At 44.2% G+C, this 27155-nt stretch overlaps 1 protein-coding gene across 1 annotated transcript in view; it reads left to right on the top strand.

The window, feature by feature from the left end:
• Positions 1-27155, top strand: part of ttn.2 (titin, tandem duplicate 2) — a 268706-nt gene that overhangs the window by 142810 nt on the left and 98741 nt on the right. Inside the window, exons 105-117 of the mRNA XM_060928918.1 lie at positions 372-498; positions 587-853; positions 948-1214; positions 1466-1729; positions 6188-6327; positions 6435-6561; positions 6663-6929; positions 7040-7306; positions 7390-7656; positions 7769-7908; positions 23943-24069; positions 24857-24999; positions 26111-26234. Coding sequence (XP_060784901.1) covers positions 372-498; positions 587-853; positions 948-1214; positions 1466-1729; positions 6188-6327; positions 6435-6561; positions 6663-6929; positions 7040-7306; positions 7390-7656; positions 7769-7908; positions 23943-24069; positions 24857-24999; positions 26111-26234 — 2527 coding nt within the window. The remainder of the gene's footprint in view (positions 1-371; positions 499-586; positions 854-947; positions 1215-1465; positions 1730-6187; positions 6328-6434; positions 6562-6662; positions 6930-7039; positions 7307-7389; positions 7657-7768; positions 7909-23942; positions 24070-24856; positions 25000-26110; positions 26235-27155) is intronic.

Here is a 27155-nt window from a genome sequence, read left to right as displayed (position 1 = left end):
CTTTTTATCCCCAATCATTGTACTGACCTGTTGCCAATTAACCAAATTAGGATTTTTTAAAGCATAACACAACTTTTTCAGTCTTTTGTTGCCCCGTCCCAACTTTTCTGAAATGTGTTGCTGACATTAAATTTAAAATGAGCATATATTTTTCACAAAAAAATACAATTTCTCAGTTTCAACATTTGATATGTTGTCTTTGTACTATTTTAAATTAAATATAGGGTTTCCATGATTTGCAAATCTTCATTCTGTTTTTATTTATGTTGTGCACAGCGTCCCAACTTTTTTGGACTTGGGGTTGTAATTACACAGTGAACACAGACAAACTGTAATATTGGACACATTTGAATTTGTATTTCTTTTTCAAGACATGTGATATCAGAGCAGAGGGAAAGAAGCGATTCCTTACTTTGAAAAATGTTCAGCTTGATCAGGCGGGAGAAGTAACATACCAAGCCCTGAATGCCATCACAAGCGCAATGCTTACAGTCAAAGGTATGTTGATTAACAAAAGAGAAAGAAATTATGAATATATGTTTGTCTGTAAGTAACATTTCTGGATAACCTTCATTTCAATTCCCAGAAATTGAAATGGACTTTGTAGTACCACTGAAGGATGTTTCAGTGCCTGAAAAGAAACAAGCAAAGTTTGAGTGTATCATCACTAAAGATGTGCCTAAAGTGATTTGGTATAGAGGATCTGATATTATATCATCCGACAAGAAATATGACATCATTGATGATGGAAAGAAACACATATTGGTTATAAACCACTGTGAATTTGATGATGAGGGGGATTACAGTATTGAGGTCTTAGGCAAAACATCAGCAGCTAAACTGACAGTGGAGGGTAAGTCATGGTTCAAGCTGTGTTATAATGTCATCATCCACACTGCATTTCATTCTTCGTAATATGACTTCACTCAACTAATTGTGTGTTAAAGGTATTAGACTGAAGTTTGTCTCACCAATGTCGGATCAGACTGTGAAGGAAGGTGAAACGGCTCAGTTTGAGATTGAGCTCTCTCATGAGAATGTGCCAGTGACGTGGTACAAAAATGAAAAGAAACTGCATCCGAGCAGAACAGTGCTTACCCGTGCTGCTGGAAAGAGACATATATTAGAAATCAAGGAAGTCACACTAGATGATACTTGCCAAATAAAGGCAGAGGCTAAAGGATTATCAACTACAGCAAATTTGACAGTCCTAGGTAATTATTTTTTTGGATGTATTTCTGCTATTTTAATAATTGTAATCACTGACCTCCAGTGCAGTGAACTATATATATATATATATATATATATATATATATATATATATATATATATATATATATATATATATATATTTTTTTTAATTTATTCTTTTTTTCTCTTGTGGTATTCCGAACTTGCAAATTGAAGTGATGGAGATCACTTGAAAAGCGCTTTACTGTAGCTCACTGATGTTTCTGTTTTTTAGAGGGAGATGCCTACTTCACAGTTAAACTTCAAGACTACACTGCAGTCGAGAAAGATGATGTCAGTCTTGACTGTGAGCTGAGCAAAGATGTTCCTGTTAAGTGGTTCCATAATGAGGTTGAAATTAGTGCCTCAAAGACAGTTTCCATGAAGGCTGAGGGTAACCGAAGAATTCTCCAGATTAAGAAAGTGGAGAACAAAGACAAGGGCCAGTATGTCTGTGACTGTGGAACAGACAAAACAATGGCCACTGTGAACATTGAAGGTACAGTATAGTATTCTCAAAAATCACTGATTTTTTTATTTTTATTTTGTTACAGTGGTGGTAATCATCATCAAATCATAAAGAAATGCTGTAGACCAAAAATGGCTTAAAAATAATGAAATGACGTTTCAACAGTACTGTACATGCCTTCAGCTCTTTTTTTTTTTTAGACTTTCTTTATTGTCATTCAGATTTGCATCAAACAATTCACATCAGAATGAGATTTCATTGCTTTGGCTCAGTGTAGTGCAGAACGAAACAGCAGCAAGTATATTACCTGAAAAAAAAAATATATATAAAAGAAAATTGTGTATAAAGTCCTACATACAATATAAAGTGTATTGTCTGAATATAAAGTATATTGCCTAGGTGGTGGTGGAGGGGTTAATTCGGTTCAACAGTCTTATGGCATGTGGGAAAAAGCTGTTGTAGAACCTGGCTATTCTGCTCCGGAGGCTGCATAGCCTCTTTCCAGAAACCAGCAGCGAGAACAGTCCATAGTGGGGGTGGGAGGTGTCTCTGCTGATGTTGTGAGCCCTGGTCAGGCAACATTTTTCTTCAATATCCTGTATCAGAGGAAGTGAAGTCCCGATGATTTTCTCCACTGTCTTCACCACCCTCTGCAGGGATTTCCAGTCAGAGGCCCTACAGGCTCCTGACCAGACAGAGAATGCAGCAAGTCGGTATGCTCTCTATAGTGCCTCTGTAGAAAGTGGTGAGAATTGGAGGGGAGAGATGTGCCTTCTTCATCCGGCACAGAAAGTGCATGCACTTCTGAGCCCTCTTTACAAGGGCCCCGGTATGATGGGACCAGGTCAGAGTGTCCGTTATCTGCACCTCCAGGAACTTTGTGCTGCTGACTCTCTCCACTGCTGTGTCGTTGATTATGAGTGGTGTGTGAGTGGGCCGGCTCTTCCTGAAGTCAACGATGATCTCCTTGGTTTTGGCGACATTCAGGACCAGGTTGTTGGTTTTGCACCAGTCCACTAGGTGTATCACCTCCTCTCTGTAGGCCACATCGTTGTCACCCTGGATAAGGCCCACTACTGTTGTGTCATCTTCAAACTTCCTGATACGGTTAGTCATGGACCTGGGACAGCAGTCATGGGTCATCAGGGTGAACAGCAGCATGCTCAGGACACAGCCCTGAGGGGAGCCAATGCTCAGGGAAATGACACTGGAGGTGTTGTTGCCAACCTGCATTGACTGACGTCTGTTGGTGAGAAAGTCAAGCAGCCAGTTACATGGGGGGAGCTGAAACCAAGAGGGGCCAGTTTGCTCACCAGGTGCTGTGGGATGATGGTATTAAATGCCGAGCTGAAGTCCAAAAACAACATCTGCATGTGTATCCTTCCCTTCCAGATGTTCTAAGCTCAGATGGAGATGGCATCCTCTGTGGAGTGATTAGGGCAATAAGCAAACTGGTACGGGTTGAATGTGGGTGAGGAGTCTGGAGACACTGTGGTCCTTTACCAGCCTTTCGAAACACTTCATCAGTATGGGGGTGAGTGCTACAGGGCAGTAATTGTTGAGGGAGGAGATTATGGTTTTTTTAGGCACCGGGATGATTGTAGCAGTCTTTAGACATGTTGGTACCACAGCCTGGATCAACAAGGTGTTGAAGATGTCCGTGAGAACCCCAGCCAGCTGATCAGCACATTCTTTGAGCACCCATCCTGGTATGCCATCAGGACTGGCTGCTTTCCATGTGTTCACTCTCCTCAGGGTTCTGTGGACATTAGCTGTGTCCAGACTGATCGGCTGCTCATCAGGGCGAGGAATAAATTTCCTCACAGGAGTGGTGTTGAGTGCCTCAAACCTCCCAAAGAAGTTATTGAGTTTGTTGAGAAAGTTCATGTTATCGTCGCAGGGGGGAGGAGTAGCTTTGTAGTCTGTGATGACTTGGATACCCTGCCACATTTGTCTGGTATTCATGGGGCCATGGAAGAAGTCCTGCACTTTCTGGCCATGGGCACGCTTTGCAGTTCTTATGGCACGGTTCAGGTTGGCTCTAGCTGTTCTGAGTGCCACCATGTCACCAGATTTAAAAGCAACATTCTGTGCTTTCAGCATTGTGCATACCTCTCTGGTGATCCAGGGTTTTTCGTTGGCCCGTGTGGAGATGTTTCTGATCACACTAACATCCTCCATGCATTTCTGAATGAATGCAGAGACAGACTCAGCATACTCCTCCACCTGCGTGTGATCATTGTCTGTTGGAGTTGCCTTGAACATGTCCCAGTCTGTGTGCTCGAAGCAGTCCTGTAATGTTTCCATAGCTCCTGCAGGCCAAACCCTCACCTGCTTCATTGTGGTTTTTTTTCCTGATCAGCAGGGGCTTGCATGCAGGTATTAGCATCACAGAGAGATGGTCTGAGGAGCCAAGGTGGGGGCGGGTTGCAGCCATGAATGCCTCTTTGATGTTGTTGTAAGCCAGGTCCAGCGTGTTCTCTCCCCTGGTTGCAAAATCCACATACTGGTGGAAGTGAGGAAAAACAGTTTTCATATTTGCCTGATTAAAGTCCCCTGCCACGATGAAAATTCCCTCAGGATGTGTAGATTGCAATTCACTGATGGAACAGTATAGGCCATTCAGGGCTTCTCTGGTGTTTGCACTGGGCGGACTGTACACTGCTGTGATGATAATAATAGTGAATTCCCGGAGTAAATAAAAGGGCCTGCATTTAACAGTCAGTAGTTCTACATGAGTAGAACAGTGACTTGAGACTATCTCCCCGTTGTTGCACCAGTTATTATTGGTGTACGTATATGCAAACACCGCCGCCCCGGGATTACCTGTAAGAGAGCTGCATCTGTCTGACCAGAATGTTGTTAGCCCCTCTATGCTAACGGCGTTGTCTGGGATGGATGGTTTTAACCATGTTTCTGTGAGAATTATGGCGCAACAGTCTCTCACCTCCCGTTTTGTTGTTAATTCCAGCTTCAGGTAGTCCAGTTTGTTCTCTAAGGAGCAGATGTTAGACAGCAGGATGGAAGGAAGCGGCATTCTACACAGGTTAGCCTTTAGCTTAGCTGTTAGCCCTGCTCGGCATCCCCGCTTCCACTTTGTCACACCGTCTCCGTCTCCTCCGCTGGCGGACTCCTCTGGTACAAGGTTCAGCTGCTCCATAGGCCGCTGGATGTAGCCGACGTAACAGTCCAAGGCTACGGAGTAGATCCAGAGTGGTCACTTCTATGAGTACTCCGCTTCTGGATTCACATAGAGATCTAGGATTGCCTGATGGTCGTATGCTGGTCTGGAGTAACTACGTTGCCGACTTCCATTGAAATAACTGGTTGGAATATCTGCTGTTATATCTCCACTATCATGAGCCATTGCAGCTGCAGCCGAGCAGGGCGCCATCATCTTGCAAAATACACTGTGCAGTTGTGCCACCAAGAAATGTAATCACTTTCCAATCACAGCTCTCTCACAAACATGGGGTGTGGTTGAGGAAAACAGCCTTAATCACTCAAGAGCTAATCAATTATCGAACAAGACAGGCTGATGTCAAGGCTTCTTTTTCTCGTCTGCTGAACGTCTCCCTTCACAGTCCGGTCATGGTTTTATTCCCATGTGCCTCAGCCATGTCAGTGTTTGTCTGGACCATGCAGTATGATAACACCTGTCCTTTGGCTAATCGATTAGATCATGAGTGACTATCGAAGGTGGTTTTCCTCAACCACACCACCTGTTTGCTAGGGAGCTGTGATTGGACAGTGATTTTCATTTCCTGGTGGCACGATTTCAGCGTGTACTTTTCGAAAAAGAAAATGAGCTGAAGGCATGTAGAGTTCTGTGCAAAAGTCTTTTATCACATGTAAAGAAATGCTGTCGACAAAAAATGACTTAAAAATAATGAAATGAAATGTTTCAACATTAAAAAAATACCATAAACAGTAATCAGTGAGCCATAATAAATGAAACCAAGTCAGTATTTGGTGTGAGACGACCCTTTGCTTTAAAAAAAATTTAAAAATCTGTCTCGGGTCCAGTGAGGTCAGTTTTATGCTGAAATGATCTGTAGGTTTTCCTGAGCATCTTACAGAACCAGCCACAGTTCTTCTGGACACTTTGACTGTCACACTCACTTCTTCATTTTACACCAAAACCCAGCAGCCTTCATTATGCTTTCTTTTTTCATCTGAAAAGTGCTCTCTTATGGAATATACTGCTCAGATACAAACTTCTTATTTCCTGTAACATTTCATTTTGTGCTGGAAAACGAACGTTTGGACTCTAAAATGTTTTTTGTAATGTTGTGACCCGATAATGTAGAAGTCATCAAATAGAAATTTATAACAAAGTTTATATTGAAAAAAAAAAAAAACTAGGGTGGGTGGCTAAGACTTTTGCACAATACTGTATGCATACTCACTATTAAAATATTAATAATTGTCCTGCCATATTGTAAATATGAAGTCCAGTGCATTTTTACGCTCCTATTCTTTTCCCAGCTCGTGACATTAAGGTTGTTCGTCCGATGTATGGTGTTGAGCTGTATGATGGTGAAACTGCACGTTTTGAAGTGGAACTCTCGGAGGATGATGTCCATGGCCAGTGGAAACTCAATGGAGAAGTTCTTTCTCAGTCACCAGTATGAACATTTACAAAAAAAGGATTACAAAAACATTTCTGATCATTGTGTTCAACTATACATTATACCTTTTCTGTATATTATACATATTATTTTTATTTCTCTAGGATGTTGAGATCATTGAGGACGGAGCTAAGCACACTTTAACTTTGTACAACTGCAAAGTTCCCCAGTCGGGTAAAGTTTCATTCCAGGGTGCCAATGCAAAATGTTCTGCAACTCTGAAAGTGAAAGGTATGCTTTTACTCTTTCTAGTGTTTTTGTTGTCATGTCACTGAGCTGCTATATATTTAAAAATATATAGCGACTGCATAAGTGATATTTTTCTTTTCTAGAGCTTCCAATTACTTTCCTCACACCTTTGAGTGATGTGCAAGTGTATGAGAAAGATGAAGCAAAGTTTGAGTGTGAAATATCACGAGAGCCAAAAGCCTTCAGGTGGCTGAAGGGAACCCAAGAGTTGAAGGCCGATGACAAATTTGACATTTTGACCGAGGGAAAAAGGCACACTCTTGTGGTCAAATCAGCTGCCTATGAAGATGAGGCGAAATACATGTTTGAGGCTGAGGACAAGAGAACCTCTGCCAAACTCATTATTCAAGGTCATTATTCTCTTTTGTACTTAAGCAAAAAAAAAAAGGTCAAATTTTATATTGAGATGGATGTACTGTTTCTGAAAAGGATGACTTCACATTTGCACATTATTTTCCAGGCATTCGCCTTGAGTTCATCAAGCCCATCAAGGATGTTACCGTAAAGGAGCGCGAGACGGCAGAATTCAGTATTGAACTTTCACATGAGAAAGTTCAAGTAACCTGGTACAAAAATGACATTCGTTTGCACCCAAGCAAAGTGGTGCACATGTCTGAACATGGCAAGATCCACACTCTGTCCTTCAAGGAGGTGTCCATTGACGATACTTCTTTGATCAAAGCAGAGGCCCTTGGTAAAAGCTGTGAGGCAATGCTTACAGTACTAGGTAAGTGCTTGCAATATTTCTCGATGTTTCTCCACAGTGGTGGTAAAACAAAGCAAATCTTATGCATTTGTTTTAATCACCAGAGGGAGAAGCTTACTTCACGACCAAGCTACAGGACTACACAGCAGTGGAGAAGGACGAGGTTGTGCTGAAGTGTGAACTGAGCAAACCCTCTGCTGAGGTGAAGTGGTTCAAGGATGGCAAGGAAATTACTCCTTCCAAAAATATTCTCATCAAGGCTGATGGCAAGAAACGGATTCTCACAGTTAAGAGGGCTGATAAGGGAAATATTGGTCAATATACTTGTGATTGTGGCACTGACAAAACAACAGCTAACCTGAATATTGAGGGTATGTGGTTTTAACTTTGTATCTTCATATGGATTTTCAAATCAAAAACCAGGGACCAAAAGAATGGACTCGTCAAAAACCGTTTCCTCTTTGTCTCATATAACCTGTGTAGATCGTGATATTAAGGTCCTCCGGCCACTGTACAGCGTGGAAGTAACAGAGACTGAGACCGCTCGCTTTGAGACAGAGATCTCAGAAGAAGATGTCCATGGACACTGGAAACTCAAAGGAGAGGCTTTGCACCAATCACCAGTAAATTCTGATTTCTGTTTTTATATACATGACCTTTAATTTTTTTTTAAATAAAATTTTAAATTCTATAAATGTTGAAAATCTAGTCAAGGAATGTGTATCAGAAACCTGAGAAATATATTTAAATAATATTGGCTGGCTTTTTTTCGTGGTCTATCAGTTATATTCCATTCAGCGAGCATGATATTGAACGAATCGAAGACGAATAGCTAAATGGAATATATCTAATAGATCACGAAAAAAAGCCATTTTTATTATTATTACTACACATACACATTCCTTTTGGGTGTTTAACATATCTTCCTCTTTCAAAATTCTCTCAAAATCTTCCATATTTAACTAAGCAAATCTGGCGGCCATGTTTGTTAACAAATCGTCACAGTCGCTCACTAGTGCAGAAGTTTTACGTCTCTGATGTGTGATGTCATGTTGTCTAGACCAGGGTTTCTCAAACTTCTTTGCTCTGGGGCCCAGTAATGTTCGGCCTTGGTGCTGCAAGGCCCTGCATAGGCCTACGCCTCTGTGCGCCCCCCCAAACACACACATATTGTGTGCACCTCCATAGATAGATAGATAGATACAAAGTTTATTATTTATTTTATTTTTTTGTTAGTAGTACTTGTTACAAGTATCAGGCTTATACCAGCATAATAATATTTTGGCTAAATAAGACCTAACAGAAGTGCATTGGCAGAATTGTAGAAAATTGCCAAATGACCAGTAACTGTCCAAAGATATGCCATTATTATTATTATCATTATTATTATTATTATCATTATTATTATTATTATTATTACTACTTAGGCCTAAACTATTATTAAACAAGGGAAACTAACAGAAGTGCTTTGGCTTTGAGATTATTGCCAAATTGCATAAATATACTGATATGTAGGCCCAATAATTTGACTATTAATAATAATAATAATAATAATAATAATAACCTATTATTACCATTTGCGCAAGAACCATTCCCCTCATTCTCATCTCATTATCTGTAGCCGCTTTATCCTGTTCTACAGGGTCGCAGACGAGCTGGAGCCTATCCCAGCTGACTACGGGTGAAAGGCGGGGTACCTGGACAAGTCGCCAGGTCATCACAGGGCTGACACATAGACACAGACAACCATTCACACTCACATTCACACCTACGGTCAATTTAGAGTCACCAGTTAACCTAACCTGCATGTCTTTGGACTGTGGAGGAAACCGGAGCACCCGGAGGAAACCCACGCGGACACGGGGAGAACATGCAAACTCTGTACAGAAAGGCCCTCGCCGGCCACGGGGCTCGAACCCAGGACCTTCTTGCTGTGAGGCGACAGCGCTAACCACTACACCACCGTGCCGCCGCAAGAACCATTAAACCAAGATTTTTTTTTTTTTTACTTTTGTGTTTTAGATTTTTTTTTTTTAAACTACACCTTTGAACTTGAAGCACTGCCAAACAGTGCCTCAATAACATACACACACTTATAAAAAGGTCAACCAGAAACATGGGACCTCAAACCGAGAAACCTAAAAGACCCACTGTAGCCCTAATACTGACTGATTGATTGCACAGTCCCAGTATGAAGAAGAGTGAACTGAATGTAGGCTACGTGCTGACTTTTAACCTCAAATGACAGGCCCAGTCACCCACAGAGATTTGGTAAAAGAAAAGTCAGCATTCTAATGCGAAGGATATGCCTGCTTTCTCGCCACCAACAGGTCAAAATGAGGAAGACAGGGTGATAAGGCCACTCAGAGCCTGTTTCGGTATTTTGTCTTTGTGGCTGTCAAATGTGAAAATGTGGTCTCGCAGAGGCATGTTGAATGGAAAGGCATCAGTGTTTTCACTGCCATCTCACTCAGCTGGGGATATTCATCGCAGCATGACAGCCAGAATTCAGACAGAGAAAGTCGACCAAATCTCGACTGCAGACCAGCATCGCATGAAAGCTCCAGAAGTTTATCCTGCGCCACAGGTGGCAGAGCGCTCGTTTCTGGGTTGGTGAACGGGTCTCTTACCCATTGCTTTTCAGTGAGATGGGATTTTCAGAGGAAGTATGAATCAAAATAATGCAGTGTTTCGGTAAGGTGTTGCACGATCACTGCCGGCACCCGCCCCAAATCCACACCTTCATCAGCCAGAGACGACAGACAGCCCAACATGTCAAACACACCTCTATTAACTCTGTTGGTCCAGACTGAGAGCTTCTTTTTGAAAGCCATGATTTTATCATTGGCTTGAAAAATGTCACACGCTTGGCCTTGGATCGACAGGTTTAGCGTATTGAAATGGTCCAGGATGTCAAAGATAATCTACCTTTATAAGCCAAGACTGATCTCGCCAACGAACCTCAGGGTGCAAGAGCAGATGAACATGATCTGCACCCATCTCACCACATAGAGCTGTAAATAGACGGGAATTTGTCGGATTGGCCTTAATGAAGTTCACTATTTTGACCACTTGATTTAAAACTTCATGAAGCTCTGTGGACAGGCGTTTAGAGGCAAGTACCTCTCGATGAATAAAACAGTGCTTTGCCTGCACTGATGGTGAAACGGCTTTTACCCGAGCAACAACTCCGTTGTGCCTGCCGGTCATAGCCGCTGCCCCATCTGTGCAGACACCGACGCAATGCCCCCATATCAACCCATGCCCAGAGATGTACCCATCAAGCATACGGAATATTTCTCCAGCGGTTGTGGTCCCTGGAAGCACCTTACAAAACAAAAAATCCTCATGAAACCAGCCCTCATGAGCATATCTGATGTAGACCAGAAGCATAGCCAAGTTAGAGAGATCCGTGGTCTCATCCAATTGAATGGCAAACCACCCAGATGACTTCGCCCTTTCTAAAATTTGCATTTCGATGTCTGCCGCCATATCATCAATTCGACGACAGACGGTGTCATTTGACAGAGGAATCTCTCTTACTTTGGCTGCAGCAGCCGGACCCAACACTTCACTACAAGCAGTAACAGTCGAAGGCATAATTAGCTTCTCCCCAATTGTGAAGGGTGCCTGACATTTGGAAATGTGGTGTGAAATCATGTATGATGCCTTTGTTAGCTTTCCATTCTCTGTCAAATTACTTTTCAACACTTTAGTTTGGGTGGCCGATTCATCACGTTTTCTTCTGAAAAAATCCTCTGATTTATCCTTGAGATGCGAATGTTTAGTTTCCAAATGCCGGCGTAATTTGGACGGCTTCATAGCTTCGTTGCTTGACATGGTTTGGCAGATAACACAGATTGGTTTCAGGGGACAACTGTCACTTGAAATAAAGCCGAATTGTATGTAATGTGTAATGTGGTCGTAATTGCGAGTGAATGGGTGATATTTTTTTTGCCTCTGGCTCATGTTGTGTATCTGCACTGTCAGATGGGCGCTTTCCAAAGAATGAATCAAGAGTAGCTTGCTTTGAACATGCCATGATATTGCTCTCATAAAGCGTGTGCGCGCGAATGACTGGACTTGGGACAGAATGAATGAATAAGTGCAAGTGTGCAACCTCGCGCAGGTGGGAACGCTTAACATTCTAGAATGGGGGGGCGGGACTTACGCTACATGGCACACAGTGACAAAAGCACTGAGAGCAGAGCCAGCCACTCGCTCTTCTACATAATCTGATTGACAGTGACCAGTAGTTTGAAATTATAACACTGACTACTAGTGCAGAGGCAGGCTTGTGGACCGACGGTAATCTTCTCATGGACCGGTACCGGTCCACGGCCCATAGATTGAGAAACACTGGTCTAGACAACCATGCAATATCGTAAACCATAATCAATGCTCATTCTCCATTGGGTAGAGTGACATAATACACGTAGGATAAGCGATATGCTGACAATATTGCATGCTATCAAACTAAATGAATGAAACCCACTAGAAGGGAATAGAACACGTTTTTATTCCATCAAAAAGTGTCCTGTATGGATAATAATAAATATTAGTGAATTGAGAAATTATATCCCTTTATTTTAGTGGAACATTATTTTGCCTCGATCCAATTTAACTCGAAAAGGCCAAAATCTTCAGCACTCAAATTTGGCACTTTAAGCACCACATACTCACACCATCCACTTTAATAGGAACACCTGTACACCTGCTCATTTATGCAACCATCCAATCAGCCCACCATGTGGCAGCAGCACAAGGTACAAAATCATGCAGATACAGGTCAAGAGCTTCAGGTAACGTTCACATCAAACCTTAGAATGGGGAAAAGTGTGATCTCTGTGACTTCAACTACGACTTGGTTGTTGGTTATTGATGTCAGATGGACTGGTTTGAGTATTTCAGAAGCTGCTGATCTCCTGGGGTTTTCACACACAACAGTCTCTAGAGTTTACACAGAATGGTGCAGAAAACAAAAAACACTGAGTGAGTGGGCGACAGTTCTGTGGGTGGAAACAAACGCCTTGTTGATAAAAGAGGGTCAGAGGGAAATGGACAGATTGAGCAGTTTGAGCTGCCAGGAAGGATATAGTAGCTCATATAATCACTCTTTACAACCGTGGTAAGCAGAAAAGCATCTCAGCATGCACAAAACATTAAACTTTCAGGTGGATGAGCTACAACAGCACAAGACCACATCAGGTTCCACTCCTGTCAGCCAAGAACAGGAATATGAAGCAATCATGGGCACAAGCTCATCAAAACTGGATAGTTGAAGATTAAAGGGGGGGGGGGGGATCACCTGATCTTTTTCCAGTCTTCAACTGCCCAATGTCAAAAAGTATGTGTCCCTGATCACCTCAGATTCTTATTCTTAGCTGACAGGAGTGGAGCCTGATGTGGTCTTTTGCTGTTGTAGCTCATCCACCACAAGATTTGATGTTTTGTGTGTTCTGAAATGCTTTTCTGCTCACCATGTTTGTAAAGAGTGTTTATTTGAGTTACTATATCAGCTCAGACCAGTCTGGTTGTTCTCCTCTATTCTCTCATCAACGAGGTATATCAGCCTGCAGACCCCACACTCACAGGATTTTTTTTTTCAACTGTTCTGTGTAAACTCTAGAGACTGTTGTGTGTGAAATTCCCAGGAGATCAGCAGTTTCTGAAATACTCAAACCAGTCTGTCAATGAACATGTCATGGTTAAAGTCACAGAGATCACACTTTTCCCCGCTCTGATATTTGATGTGAAAGTTAAAAGAAACTCCTGACCTGGATCTACATGATTTTATGAATTGTCCTGCTGCCACATGATTGGGTGACATGACTGGATAGCTGCATAAATGTCCAAATGTTCCTATTAATGTGGACGGTGAACATATTTGTTTTATAGTTAAGACTATGCTGTCTATGAGTCTTTTATCAGTAGGCTTAACACATTTACCCTGCAAATGCTCCTGCTTTTAATAAGGCATTCATTTAGTCACATTCTGATCGGAGAGTGAACAGTTTATATGTTTTTAGTTCTCTCTGCTAAGTTGCTCTTCTGTATTGTACTGTTGCATATATACAGTTCTGTGCAAAAGTCTTAGGCATGTGTAAAGAAATGCTGTTGATCAAAAATGGCTTAAAAATAACGAAATGAAATGTTTCAACATAAAAAAAATACCATAAACAGTAATCAGTGAGCCATAATAAATGAAACAAAGCCAATATTTGGTGTGAGACGACCCTTTGCTTTAAATAAATAAATAAATAAATAATTTTATATATATATATATATATATATATATATATATATATATATATATATATATATATATATATCTCCGTCTCAGGTCCAGTGAGTGCAGTTTTATGTGGAAATGATCTGTAGGTTTTCCTGAGCATCTTCCAGAACCAGCCACAGTTCTTCTGGACACTTTGACTGTCACACTCACTTCTTCATTTTACACCAAAACCCAGCAGCCTTCATTATGCTTTCTTTTTTCATCTGAAAGTGCTCTCTGATGGAATACGCTGCTCAGATACAATTTTTTTTCTCTAACATTTACCTTTTTGCTAGAAAACGAACATTTGGACTCTAAAATGTTTTTGTACTGACTTGATAATGTAGAAATCATAAAATAGAAATCTATAACAAAGTTTGTATGAAAAAAATGGGGAGAGCCAAAGACTTTTGCACAGTACTGTGTATATGATTAACCAACTGTACAATAGTAAGTAATGCCAAAGATCCAAAGGTCAAAATAAAAATACAATTTAAGGTATGTATGTGAGATTGCAGGCACTTACGGATGTAAGTGCGGAGGAAGAAAGCTTACAGAAGGTTGTCAAAACCAAATCAGAAAGCGGAAATCAGAGTCAGCAAACTAGCAAGGGTCAGGCAATCAGCAAACGGTGTAGTGTAGAGAAAAAGACAAAGAGCGAGAAATGAGAGGAAAGTAGCGAGGGTCAGAAACGGAATAAACAGGCAGAAGGAAACAAGGCTTGGTATGTACTGAGGGCAGAACGATACTTCGCAAAAGGTGTTTGTGTGAGGTGAGCTTATATGGAGAAACAGGTGATTAAGGAAATGACAGTCAGCTGTGAATCAGTAGGCGGGAGAAAGAGAGTGCTGTGTATTATGGGATATGTAGTTCAGGAAGTCCATGTTTGTAGTTGGTTGAGTTTCAGCAGGTTTACTGACGGAGCCCCCTGAGGAGCTACCTCCAGGAGCTAAAACCTTTCTGGGGCGACCCCTACCTCTGGGTGCTGGTTTGCTGGGAAACAGGGCATGGAACTCTTGTTTTAGAAGAGGGTCAAGTATGTCTTTGGCCTTGACCCAGCTTTGTTCCTCAGGTCTATACCCCTCCCAGTCTACCAGGTACTCGACTTGACCTCCTCTACATCTTGAGTCTAGGACCTTGTGTACCTGGTAAATGGGGTCTTCACTGCTGAGTGTGGGGTGTTCTTGGGTTGTTGGGTTGCTGGTGAGGGGTCCTGGGATGGCAGGTTTGAGGTGAGAGACATGGAAAATGGGTGATATATGGCTGTGGGGTTGGGGGGTGGGAGTTCAAGACGATAAGTTACTTGGTTGATTCGGCGTAGGACTTTGAATGGGCTGACGTAACAGGGTTGGAGCTTCTTACAAGTGTTCATCTCCCTTAGGTTTCTGGTGGTCACCTGGGTTGAAGTTGGGGGTCTCTCCTCTATGTTTGTCTGCATATGATTTGTACTTGGCACATACTGTCTCCAGATGTTGACGAACCTCCTCCCAGATGGTCTGGCTATGTTTGAACCAGTCATCAACTGCTTGTACCTGGTTCAGGGTCGTCCCAGGGGAACAATGTCATTTGGTAGCCGAGTATGCACTGAAACAGGGTTAGTTGGGTGGCAGAGTGCTTCAGCAAGTTTTGTGCATAGTCGGCCCAGGGCAGGAAGCGAGCTCAGTCCCCCTGGTTATGCATGCAATAGATTCTAAGAAAGCAGACAATTTCCTGGTTCACTCTCTCTACTTGACTATTGGATTGCGGGTGATAGCTGGAGGTGAGACTCACGGATACCCCCAACCTCTCCACGAAGCTTGTCCAGAACTTGGAAATGAACTGAAATCCCCGGTCACTCACTATGTCTTCTGGTATTCCATAGTACCGGAAGACCTGTTGAAACAAGAGTTCCGCCATTTGGGAGGCTGTGGGGATGCCAGGCAGTGGGATGAGTTTCAGCGCTTTTGAAAATCTGTCTATGGTTACCATTATTGTGGTATTTTCTTGAGATGGAGGTAGATCTGTGATGAAGTCAGTCGCCAGGTGAGACCATGGCCTTTGGGGAATGGGTAAGGGGAATAGTTTGCCTGCGGGGGGGGGGGGGGGGGGGGGGGTTCTCAGGACCTTTGCTTGAGCGCAGTCTGAGAAGGAGGTGACAAACTGGTTGACTTCAGATAACATGTTCTCCCACCAGTACCTGTTCCTTAGCATCTGGTGGGTTTGTTGGCTGTTTGGATGTCCTGTGACAGGAGATGCATGTGCCCAGGTGATGAGTTTACTGTGGAGACATTTTGGCACATAGAGAAGACCAGGTGGGAGATTGGCTGGCAGGGTTTGGGGTTGAGTCCCATTGATTTCTTTGTCTAGTTCCCAGGTGATCAACTGCATGAAACATTGCAGTGGTACTATGGGGTGAGAACCTGTTTCATGGTGGGATGGCCCAAATGCCCTGGATAGGGTGTCTGCCTTGACATTCTTGGGCACTGGATGGAATGAGATGGTGAAATCAAGTCTTGTGAAGAATAGAGCCCACCTGGCCTGATGAGGGTTCAGTCTCTTGGCTTTCCTGAGGTACTTGAGATTCTTATGATCAGTGAGAATGGTGAAAGGGTGTGTCAATCCCTCTAGCCAGTGCCACTACTCCTCCAGAGCCAATTTGATCGCAAGCAGCTCTCTGTTCCCTACATCATAATTTCTTTCTGCTGGGGATAACTTCTTGGAAAAGAAGGCTACAGGGTGTAACTTCTGTTTTTCCCTGAAACGTTGGGACAGGATAGCCCCTCCTCCACTGTTGGTAGCGTCTACCTCTATGGTGAATGGTTTAGCAGGATCCGGATGCTGGAGTATCAGGGCTGTTGTGAATGCTTGCTTGAGATGGTTGAAGGCCTCCTCAGCTGCTGGGTTCCACTGGAGGCTCCTTGGGCCTTTCTTCAGCAGTGAGATTAGTGGGCTTGCCTGATTACTGAAATTTTGGGTGAAGTGGTGATAAAAATTTGCAAAGCCTAGGAAGCGTTGGGGGTCTTTGACGGTGCGAGGTGTGGGTCAGGATGTTACGGCTGAGACCTTGGATGGGTCCATGCTAACTCCGGTGGCGCTGATGACATAACCCAGGAAGGAGATCCTGCTTTGGTGGAACTTGCACTTCTCAGCCTTCACGTAGAGGTGGTTCTCCAGAAGTCGTCTGAGAACTGCTCTCATGTGTTCCTGGCGATGCGGAAAATCTGGTGAGTAGATGAGGATGTCGTCTATGTATGCAATGACATATTTGCCCAGCATGTCCTGGAGCATTTCATTAATGAAGCACTGGAACACGCTGGGAGCTGAAGAAAGGCCATAAGGCATGACCCGGTACTTGAAGTGTCCATCGGTGGTGCCAAATGCCGTTTTCCACTTGTCACCCTTCTTGATCCAGATCAAGTTGGAAGCACTGTGTAGGTCAAGTTTGGTGAAGATCTTGGTGGTTCGTAATTGTTCTAGGGCTGCTGAAACTAAGGGCAGAGGATACGGGTACTTGACCGTGACCTGACTCAGGCCTCAATAGTCTATGCAGGTCCTGAGCCCGCCCCCACGTTTCTCTACAAAAAAGAAACCAGCTGATGCGGGAGATTTGGACAGGCGGATATATCCTTGTTTGAGAGCTTCCTGTATGTAATCCTCCATGGCAGCGTGTTCTTTCTGAGACAAGGGATAGATGCGACCGCAAGGAGGAGACTTACTGGGTAGCAAGTCTATAGTGCAGTCGTATGGTCTGTGCGGAGGTAGCCCACAGGCCTTTCCCTTGCTGAAAACCTCAGCGAGGTCCCTATAGCAGTCAGGCACATTGTCGATGGAGTCGGGTTGAGGATTCTCAATAGAGGTGGAAGTGACTTGGACTTGAGGATGAGAGAGGCAACTCTGGAAGCTGGTGGGTGGCCATTGGAGAATTTCCTTTTGTTGCCAGGACATGAGAGGGTTGTGAAGTTGCAACCAGGGGTACCTGAGAATGATGTGATGATTGGCAGTAGAAGTAACTGTAGGAATCGTTGAAGGTGGGTGGAGCAGAGAAGCACGACAGGTCAGAGCTGGGTGTTACAAAAACTTTTATTTGCCCTTTTCAGTGGCTTACTTTACTCGCCCACACACACGCACGCACACAAGTGTCCAGGTTGGGGAGAGCTCCCTTTCTCTGCCCTCTCTCTCCTTTTATAGGGTGCGGTCACTGGGGGAGACACACAAACAGGTTAATTTACGTCAGGTGCAGTGATTCTGCCACTTACCTTCCCTGACTCCACCCTCCATTCACAGACTGATGCTTGACCATGCCCCCACTGCCACATACCCCCACCGCCCGACTCAGGCCGAGGAGCCATCTGGCCTGCAGCTGACTTCCCCCCCCCCAGCCTTGATGGGAGAGGAAATCCACCACAACCATCTGTGCTCCCAGCCTGTGGACCACCTCGAACTTAAACGGCTGGAGTGCCAGATACCAATGGGTGATCCTGCGCATTGGCATCCTTCATGCAGTGGAGCCACTGCAAGGGCATGTGGTCCGAACAGAGGGTGAAAGGGCACCCCAGCAGGTAGTAGTGGAGGGCGAGGACCACCCATTTGATGGCGATCAATTTTGAGCTCGACATGGGCAACAACACGAGTACTTTATCTCCTGGTGTGAATTCCCTAAGGCGTGTGCCCCTGTCATACAGACAGACTTGACGTTCTTGGACCTGCTGCAAATTCTCCTGGGTTAGGTGTGCGAGTGTGTGGAGTTTGGGGCACAGGTCGATAACGTATTGAATTTCATTTTTACTTGTTGAAGGTCCCTCCTCCCAATTTTCATGCAGCACATCTAGAATGGCATGTGGCTTATGCCCATATAATAATTAGAATGGGGAGAACCCCGTGGAGGCTTGTGGGACCTCTCACACTGCGAATAACGGGCTTGAGCCATTTATCCCAGTTGCATGCGTCCTCGCTTACAAATTTCCGAATTATGTTCTTGAGGGTGTGGTCGAACCGTTTGACTAAGCCATCCGTTTGTGGGTGATAAATGCTCGTGTGGATAGGCTTAATTCCCAGTAACCCATACAGTTTGCGCAGTGTGCATGACATAAACGTCGTGCCTTGATCAGTCAGAATCTCTTTGGGGATTCTGACTTGGGAGATGACGCAGAAGAGTGCTTCTGCAATACTACTTGCTGAGATATTGCGAAGAGACACTGCTTCCGGCTATCGCGTTGCATAGTCCACCAGAACTAAAATAAAGCAATATCCTCGTGTTGACCGATCTAATGGCCCGACGAGATCCATCCCAATTCTTTTGAACGGAGTCTCGATTAATGGCAGAGGGCGCAAAGGCGCTTTTGGAATGGCCGTGGGATTTACTAACTGGCATTCGCGGCACACCGTACACCACCTACGGCCATCGCCGTGAATCCCTGGCCAATAGAACCGGGTCATTATTTGTGCTAGTGTCTTATCCTGCCCCAAGTGTCCGGCCATGGGATTAAAGTGAGCCACCCAGAATATTAATTCCCGGTGGCTCTTTGGGATTTAAAGCTGTGTTATCGGTTCCTTAGTCTCAGTGTCCTGCGTCACTCGGTATAGCCTATCCTTAATAATGAAGAAATAGGGGAAGGACAGTGTGGCGTTTGGCTGGAGCGTTTGACCATCGATTACTCTCACTTGGTTAAATGCATGCCGCAGAGTTTCGTCTCGCAACTGCTCCAATGGGAAATCCGCGAGGGATTCCCCGAGAGAGGGAGGAGCCTGCTGCTCCTCACTCTGACACAGTGATGATGTAGATGGCTCTGTGACAGCTGCTCCCGCCAATGCCACACCGGGACCTCCCTCTGCTAAATTATGGCAGGCCCCACTCTTCACTAAATGAGTCATTAATTCCCCAAATCCCGGCCAATCAGTCCCCAAAATTATCGAGTGGGTAAGGCGAGGATTAACTGCCGCCTTTACTCTAGATTTCTCCCCTCGAAATAGAAATGTGGACCAACACTAAAGGGTAGTTGTGAATGTCCCCATGCACACACACAACACCTTCACCAATTGTGCTCTCCCCACTGCCTCATCTTGCATCAGGCTTTGGTGGATTGAGGTCTGATTACAGCCGGAGTCCACCAAAGCCTGATACATATCCCCTTGGATACTCACCGGTATGTGATACGCTCTGGCCCAATTGAGGGTGGTCCCTGGCACGTCGGGGATCCGGACCACTGCACCCACCTCCATTGCCGAGCACTGATGCTGGAGGTGCCCCGGCTCCCCGCAGCGCCAGCATACCGGCCCAGGCTCTCTCTGCACCGGTGTTTTGGAGCTCACTCACCTGGGGGGGGGGGGGAGATACAGACACGGAAGTAGGAAACAGTAGAGCACCATGGGTGCGGTGGGCCGGCTGGGGTGGAGCCAGCCCCCACCTCCGCGGTGGGGGAATGGGGCAAGGACGAGGAACAGAAGAAGAGAGAGAGAAAGAAAGAAAAGAGGGGAGAAGAGGAGACACACCATCCTGCCATTGGAACAGCCGCCATATGGTCCTCTGCCAGCACAATGGCCTGATCCAGCGACACCGGGCGATGGCAGTGGACCCACTCCACTGTTCCTTCCAGAAGTCGGGTGATGAATTGCTCCAGCGCCACCAGGTTGATGATTCCCTCGGTGTCGCGGTTATTGGCGCTCAGCCACCGCCGGCAGGCGTCCCGGAGTTGCTGGCCAAACGCGAATGGCTGGCTAACCTCCTCCAGGCACAGCGCACGGAAGGTGCACCCCACATGTTGGAGGATGGCCCTGTGGAGGTCGGTGTAGACCAGCCGGCTGTTGGTGGGGAGCTGTAGTGCGGCCAACTTCGCCTCGCCCGTTAGCAGGTAGAGGAGGCGCACCGCGCGCTGTTCCACCTGCCAACCCCATGCCTCTGCTGCTTGCTTAAAAAGAGTGAGGAAGGCTTCAGGGTCATCCTGTGGACCCATCTTCTTTAGGGTGAGGTGGGGAGGGTCCACGGCGGTAGTGATGGTGGACCCCACCAATGCGAGCAGGTGCCGGAATGCCTGGCGATCTTCCTGCTGCGCCAGCACCAGGGCTTCAAACCATTGTTCCTGCTCCTTCTGGAGGGTGACCAGTGCCTGGTGCTGGCTCTGTTGGGCTGTGGCGAGGGCATGGACCAGGTCCTTGAAGGGGGAGGACTCCATGAGGCTGTTCTCTTCTGTACTCCGTCCCGGGTTTTGGCACCACTGTAGGAATCGTTGAAGGTGGGTGGAGCACAGAAGCACGGCAGGTCAGAACTGGGTGTTACAAAAACTTTTATTTGCCCTTTTCAGTGGCTTACTTTACTCGCCCACACATACGCACACACGCACACAAGTGTCCAGGTTGGGGAGAGCTCCCTTTCTCTGCTCTCTCTCTCTCCTTTTATAGGGCGCGGTCACTGGGGGAGACACACAAACAGGTTAATTTATGTCAGGTGCAGTGATTCTGCCACTTACCTTCCCTGACTCCACCCTCCATTCAAGACTGATGCTTGACCACGCCCCCACTGCCACAGTAACGTAGAGGGATAGGCGCTCCTTATGTAATGCTCCTACTTGGACCAGCAGAGGTTGGGTGTGTGAAGTGACCAACCCCTCACCTATGGGCCCATCATCGATGGTCCAGATGCTGAGTGGGCTGTGCAACATGGTGACGGGAAGGTTGAGCTTGTGCACAATGGCTTGGTTGATAAAGTTCCCTTCTGCTCCTGCATCTATGAACGCAGATAAGGTGTGAGTAGTGGATGCAACTTTCAGTATCACTGGTAACTGAAAAGACTTGGAGGAGAGCTTTCTCACCGGGCTTGTGGAGGACCTGGGTGGTTGAGCTGGATTTTCACGGGCTGGTCGAATTGGGCAGTTCCTAATGTGGTGTTCAGGGCTCCCGCAGTAGATGCACAATCCCTCCTTGTGACGTCTAGCTCGCTCAGCGCGGGTTAGTCTAGTGCGGGACACTTCCATGGGAGCATTGTCCTCCGTTGACAGGGCAGCCCTGGCACCATCCTGAATGGAGGGACGACGTTTAAGCAACTGGCTGAGGCAGATGGCTAGGCTGATGAGGGAATCGAGAGAAAGGTTCTCATCTCTACAGAATCAAATCAAGTTTATTTGTATAGCGCTTTTAACAATAAACATTGTCGCAAAGCAGCTTTACAGAATTTGAACGACTTAAAACATGAGCTAATTTTATCCCAATCTATCCCCAATGAGCAAGCCTGTGGTGACGGTGGCAAGGAAAAACTCCCTCAGACGACATGAGGAAGAAACCTCGAGAGGAACCAGACTCAAAAGGGAACCCATCCTCATTTGGGCAACAACAGACAGCCTGACTATAATATTAACAGTTTTAACAGGTATAACCCTCAACTGTCCTCATGGGGCCATCCTTCACAGGAGCGGTGCGATAAAACTCCGACCAGACACAGGGCACCAGGATGGATCAAGCAGGTCCGAGGGGCAGAAGAGGCCAGCATCTCAATCCCAGGACCAACATGTAACTCAGAGGGACAGATGGGGGGGGGGGAGAGAGAGAGAAAGAAAACACAGGTTGTTAGGTATGCCCTAAAAATGACAAAGTATTAAATCTGTGTGATAGGCTCGCAGAGACGAGAGTCTTTACATCAGGCATAACACACAACAATGGCATGTTAATATGGTAAAATATATCATGACCTGCTCTGGCTGGATGCTTGATTGGGTGATGGGAGCACACTCCTCAGCAATGATGAGATGCAGATGGGACCCTTAGGGCTGGCCAAGACAATTCAGTTACATACCAGTTACAGGCCAGTTCACTGAGGATTTCAGGACAGAGACCCTGGCGAAAGACTGCCTTCAGAGCAGGGTCGTTCCATTCACTCGCGGCAGCTAGTGTCCTGAAATCCAAGGTGTATTCGGCTACGCTGCGGTTTCCCTGGGAACTGGCGAGTAGGCTCTTTCCAGCCTCTATCCCCTCAGGTTCATGGTCGAAAACCCTCTTGAATTGTGAGAGGAACTGTTCATATGACTTGGTGGGTTCACCACCCTTGTGCCAGATTGCAGTTGCCCAGCAGAGTGCTTTGCCGGTGAGAAAAGATAGAAACTTAGCAATCTTATGTTCGTCAGACAGGCTGGGCATGGTGGTGAAATATAAAGAACATTGTAACAAGAAACCTATACAGGCACTGACATCTCCGGCAAACTTCTCCAGAGGAGGGAGTTGCAACGCCGGATTGGGAGGTGATTCAGGGTGTGCTAAGAGGGCCTGCGACATCACCGTTGCAAGCTGAGCCATCCGGGTGTTGAGATCGGCGAGCATTTACTAATGTTCTAGTAAACGCCCTTGTGCATTTAAAGCGGTCTGTTTTGTGTCCTCCACTACATCCATGAGGGCGAAGTATCCTGTGAGAATTCAGGTACTTATGGATGAAAGTTTACGGAAGGTCGTCAAAGCCAAAGCGGAAATCAGAGTCAGTAAACTAGCAAGGGTCAGGCAATCAGCAAACGGTGTAGTGTAGAGAAAGACAAAGAGCGAGAAATGAGAGGAAAGTAGCGAGGGTCAGAAACGGAATAAACAATCAGAAGGAACCAAGGCTCGGTGTATGTACTGAGGGCAGAACGATACTTCACAAAGGTGTTTGTGTGAGGTGAGCTTATATGGAGAGACAGGTGATTAAGGAAATGACAGTCAGCTGTGAATCAGTAGGCGAGAAAGAGGGCGCTGTGTATTATGGGAAATGTAGTTCAGGGAGTCCATTTTTGTAGTCGGTTGAGTTTCAGCGGGTTTACTGACAATGCAGAGCTATTGATCATTTGGCAAATGCTCTTTCTCTAAAATAAATAAATAAATAATAATAAAGGGGATAACCTGGAAATTTAGGGAAAGGCCAGGTGCTAACAAGATTTGGTATCCATGTACAAAACTCAAATATTTTTCCTCAATCAGGCTGGATATTGTCTTTCTAATTAACTTTCCCATATTACTGTCTTTTGCATTTTGTTGTAGAGTTTTTCTATTACGTTTTCATCATCAAACATTTCTTTAATATCATCTTTCAGTTGTTTTATTCCTCCTCCTAAACACCGGATTATCACAGGGATTACTTTCACTTTAAATTTTCTTGTCTTTCTTATGTCAGAACACACCTGTTAGTATTTTCCTTTCTTTTGGTTTCATTTTTTGTTCTTGTTGGAGTCATTTGGACATGCCATATTCACGATATATATATCATTTCCTTTCCATATCCTCTCGCCTCAAATCTGGTCATCTTGCTGTACAATTCATTCTCATTCTATGCTATTATTATTATTATTATTATTACAATTTCAGTTGAATTTGGTGCGTTACACACTCGTGGGACAGCGAGTTTTGCACTTCATTGTGAAATTCTAATGCATCCTTTTTTCCACTAATTCTTAGGACTGTGAGATTAAGGAAGAAGGCACCAAACACATGCTGATTCTCTACAACGTACGTAAGGACATGGCTGGGGGTGTGGACTTCAGTGCTGCCAACGCTAAATCTAGAGCTCAGCTTAGAGTTAAAGGTGAGAATGATGCAGAGAAGGTGTACATACACAGGGGACACTTCAGATAAGATAGAAGATACGTGTTCCAGACAGGATACTTTATCATTGCATGAAACGTGATCAGGAAAATCTACTGTCGGGTTACAGATAAGGAAAAAGTACTGTAAATTACAGCAGAAAATTCAATGATTTAATGTGGCTGTATACATCCTACTCTGTCAGGTTACAAAATGTCCATGCTATATTAAATATGCTGAAACCCAAATGTTTCATTTTAATTATGGGATTATAAAAGGGCATATACATTTTAATGATGAGGTTAAGGTTATAGAAATTGTGTTTTAAAAGCATGTCTCTGTAAAACAAGTCGATGTGGTAACATTGGGTAACATATGGCATTCTTATGTTCCTGGAAAATTCCAAGGGGTTGATTGACAGTAACAGACTGGTCAGTGATCATGACAGAGGTGGGCAAGTGGCCAATCAGAGGGCATGGCTATTTTAAAAGTCATATACCATATGTAGAGTAGGCCCATCAGTGATTGGCAGAGAATCAACAGATCCACCTTCTTGCCTTTTTGTTGTTGGCCATCAACATTTTAAGGATACCCAATATGCTAATGAGGGAGCTCCCTCACTGACAGGGCCCACTCCAACCTAATCTGTGCTTGTCCTGGAGGCTTTCAGGCTCCGGAGCAGTGGCCTGTTGTCCACAGGAAAGCGCAATGTGGATTTGTGGTTAAGGGATTATCAGTGTCTCTTGGGAATTGGAAGTGACTAACAATGTCTTCTCCTCAATCCAAAGCACGAGTGATAGGTCTCCTGCGGCCTCTCAGGGATGTTACAGTAACCGCTGGGGAGACCGCAACATTTGACTGCGAACTGTCATATGAGGGCATATCTGTGGAGTGGTTCCTTGGGGGCACAAAGCTGGAACCAAGCGACAGAGTAAGTGTGAATCTCATTATATGTTGTGCTTCTGTGAATAATGCCTTAAATATTAGATAGAGGCAACCTTGTTGTGAAGTAGTCCCCTAATAGATTAATTGTGATTGAGGCATGTGTGTATACTGCTTTCAAACATGGAGGCATGATGATTTGATACAACTACAAGCGCGCACACACACACACACGCGCAGTGTGGTAAATAAAAACTTTATTTTGAATTCTGATTTGCAAGATTTACAACTGCAGCAATAATATTCACATTTTATACAGTATAATACACTATAATCCCACCTACATGCTTTCTGCATATAAGGACCTGTGGGGATCAGGCTACACCTGACTACTTGATCCGTCTTTTGCGATAACACTTGGGGCTGTTCTGCCCTGCAAGCGTTCTTCTGGTTATTTTTAACTGCTTCAAGCCTCCATGAAGTTAAGTTAACTGGCAGGTGGCAGGACGTCTATTTGATAGTTGCAAATTATAGTAAAATATTGTTTTGTGATGACATAGAGTTAAATTTATTTAGTGAAACCTCTTTAGAGATTGCATGTGCTTTGTGTATTTCTCCACCTAAGATTAGTGTACTTGATTAGTGATTTAATTTAGTTTCGATAAAGCATAATCATTTGGTTGTTTATAATGTGCTGAAATGTGTACAGTGAATTCAGCCGATTTTGTTGTCACTACTTGAATCTCCTTGGTGGCATGAGTAGTAATTAGATGGACTGGATTAGAAAATTCTGTTAAACAATTATTCTACAATTTTATCTTAATTTAACACATTTGACTCAAAAAGTTTCCAAAAAGTCAAATTGATTTAATTGATTGCAATTACTATTTAATTGATTGTAATTTGATGCCAAATTGCGATCCGGCTGTTACAGTGATTAATATGATATGACCCAAGCTCCATCCATGTAAGTCGCAGTTTCGGCTCTCAGGCTATAGAGTTATCTCTCGCAGCAAAAGCAGAGGTGTGAAGCTGGGGTCAGTGCCTGCTTCTCAGCTGCTGATGTCTATTGCAGGAGTGCAGTAAATAGCCCTCTCTAAGCCTGTGACAGTGCAAAAGGAGACTTAAATGAGTTCAATTAATTTGTTTGATTTGCACAGGTGGTGACCCGAGCTGAAGGCAGAATCCACACGCTGACCCTAAGAGATGTAAAACTGACTGAAGCGGGCGAGGTAAAACTTACTGCAAAGGATTTCCAAACCCAGGCCAACCTCATTGTAAAAGGTAGGTTTGATTTTTGCATGGTATAAACGACATGCTCTCTCATGACCTGCTTCAATAGTTATATTCTGTATTACCGTGTGATATACTGTGATATCCGTGATCTGTGACATATCACCCACATGCAGTCAATGGAAACAGAATAAAAATAGCTTTAATAAATCTTTTTAAAAGCTTAAATAATGTTTGTATGTGGAAATCATATTGAGTCAATAAAAACGTGTCTTCTGTATACATTTATGAAGTTTTAAACTAGTTTAATCTAAAATAATAATACTAATAACAACAACTAAACTGTCACTCTTGTGTTATGATGGGTAATGTGCTTGTCCCTGGTGAAAATCTTTCAAGGATCTTCAAGGAACCATAAAATTCTTTGTGAGGGACTTTAAGGATCCTTTTGAGGATCTCAACAAAGATCCTCAAAAGATCTTCAAGTATCTTTAATATTCTTGACAAGATCTACAAGAATCTTAAAAAAACAAAAAACACATTCAATTCCAAACAAAACAATTCTTTATTGATGCTATCATAACACATCCACTGACATTTCCAGTAGAAGTCATCAAGTGATTGACCAAGAGATCCTTTCAAGAGCTTTGAAACCTTGAAAATCATGAAAGATTCTTTCAAAGATCCATGGATTCCATGGTATATCCTTATCCAGTTCTTATGAATCATAATTATGTAAGTTTCAATCTATTTCCATCCTTGCCAATTCTGTTTAATTAGGATTATTTAAAAAAATCTTTTGAAAGATCCTCATTAGATCCTCAAGGAGCTTAAAGGATCCTCACAAAGAGCTCGTAAAGACCTTGACAAGGATCCTTACAAGGTCCTGATTAAGTCCTTGAGGATTCCAGTTAAGATCTTTATAAGATCCTGTAAAGGATCCTTTTAAGATCTTTGAAGGATCCTTGTTAA

The sequence above is a fragment of the Neoarius graeffei genome, chromosome 9 (genome assembly GCF_027579695.1).
Source record: "Neoarius graeffei isolate fNeoGra1 chromosome 9, fNeoGra1.pri, whole genome shotgun sequence".
Lineage (NCBI taxonomy): Eukaryota > Metazoa > Chordata > Actinopteri > Siluriformes > Ariidae > Neoarius > Neoarius graeffei.
The sequence above is the reverse complement of the archived record's forward strand: the minus strand, read 5'-3'. Positions and strand labels throughout refer to the sequence as shown.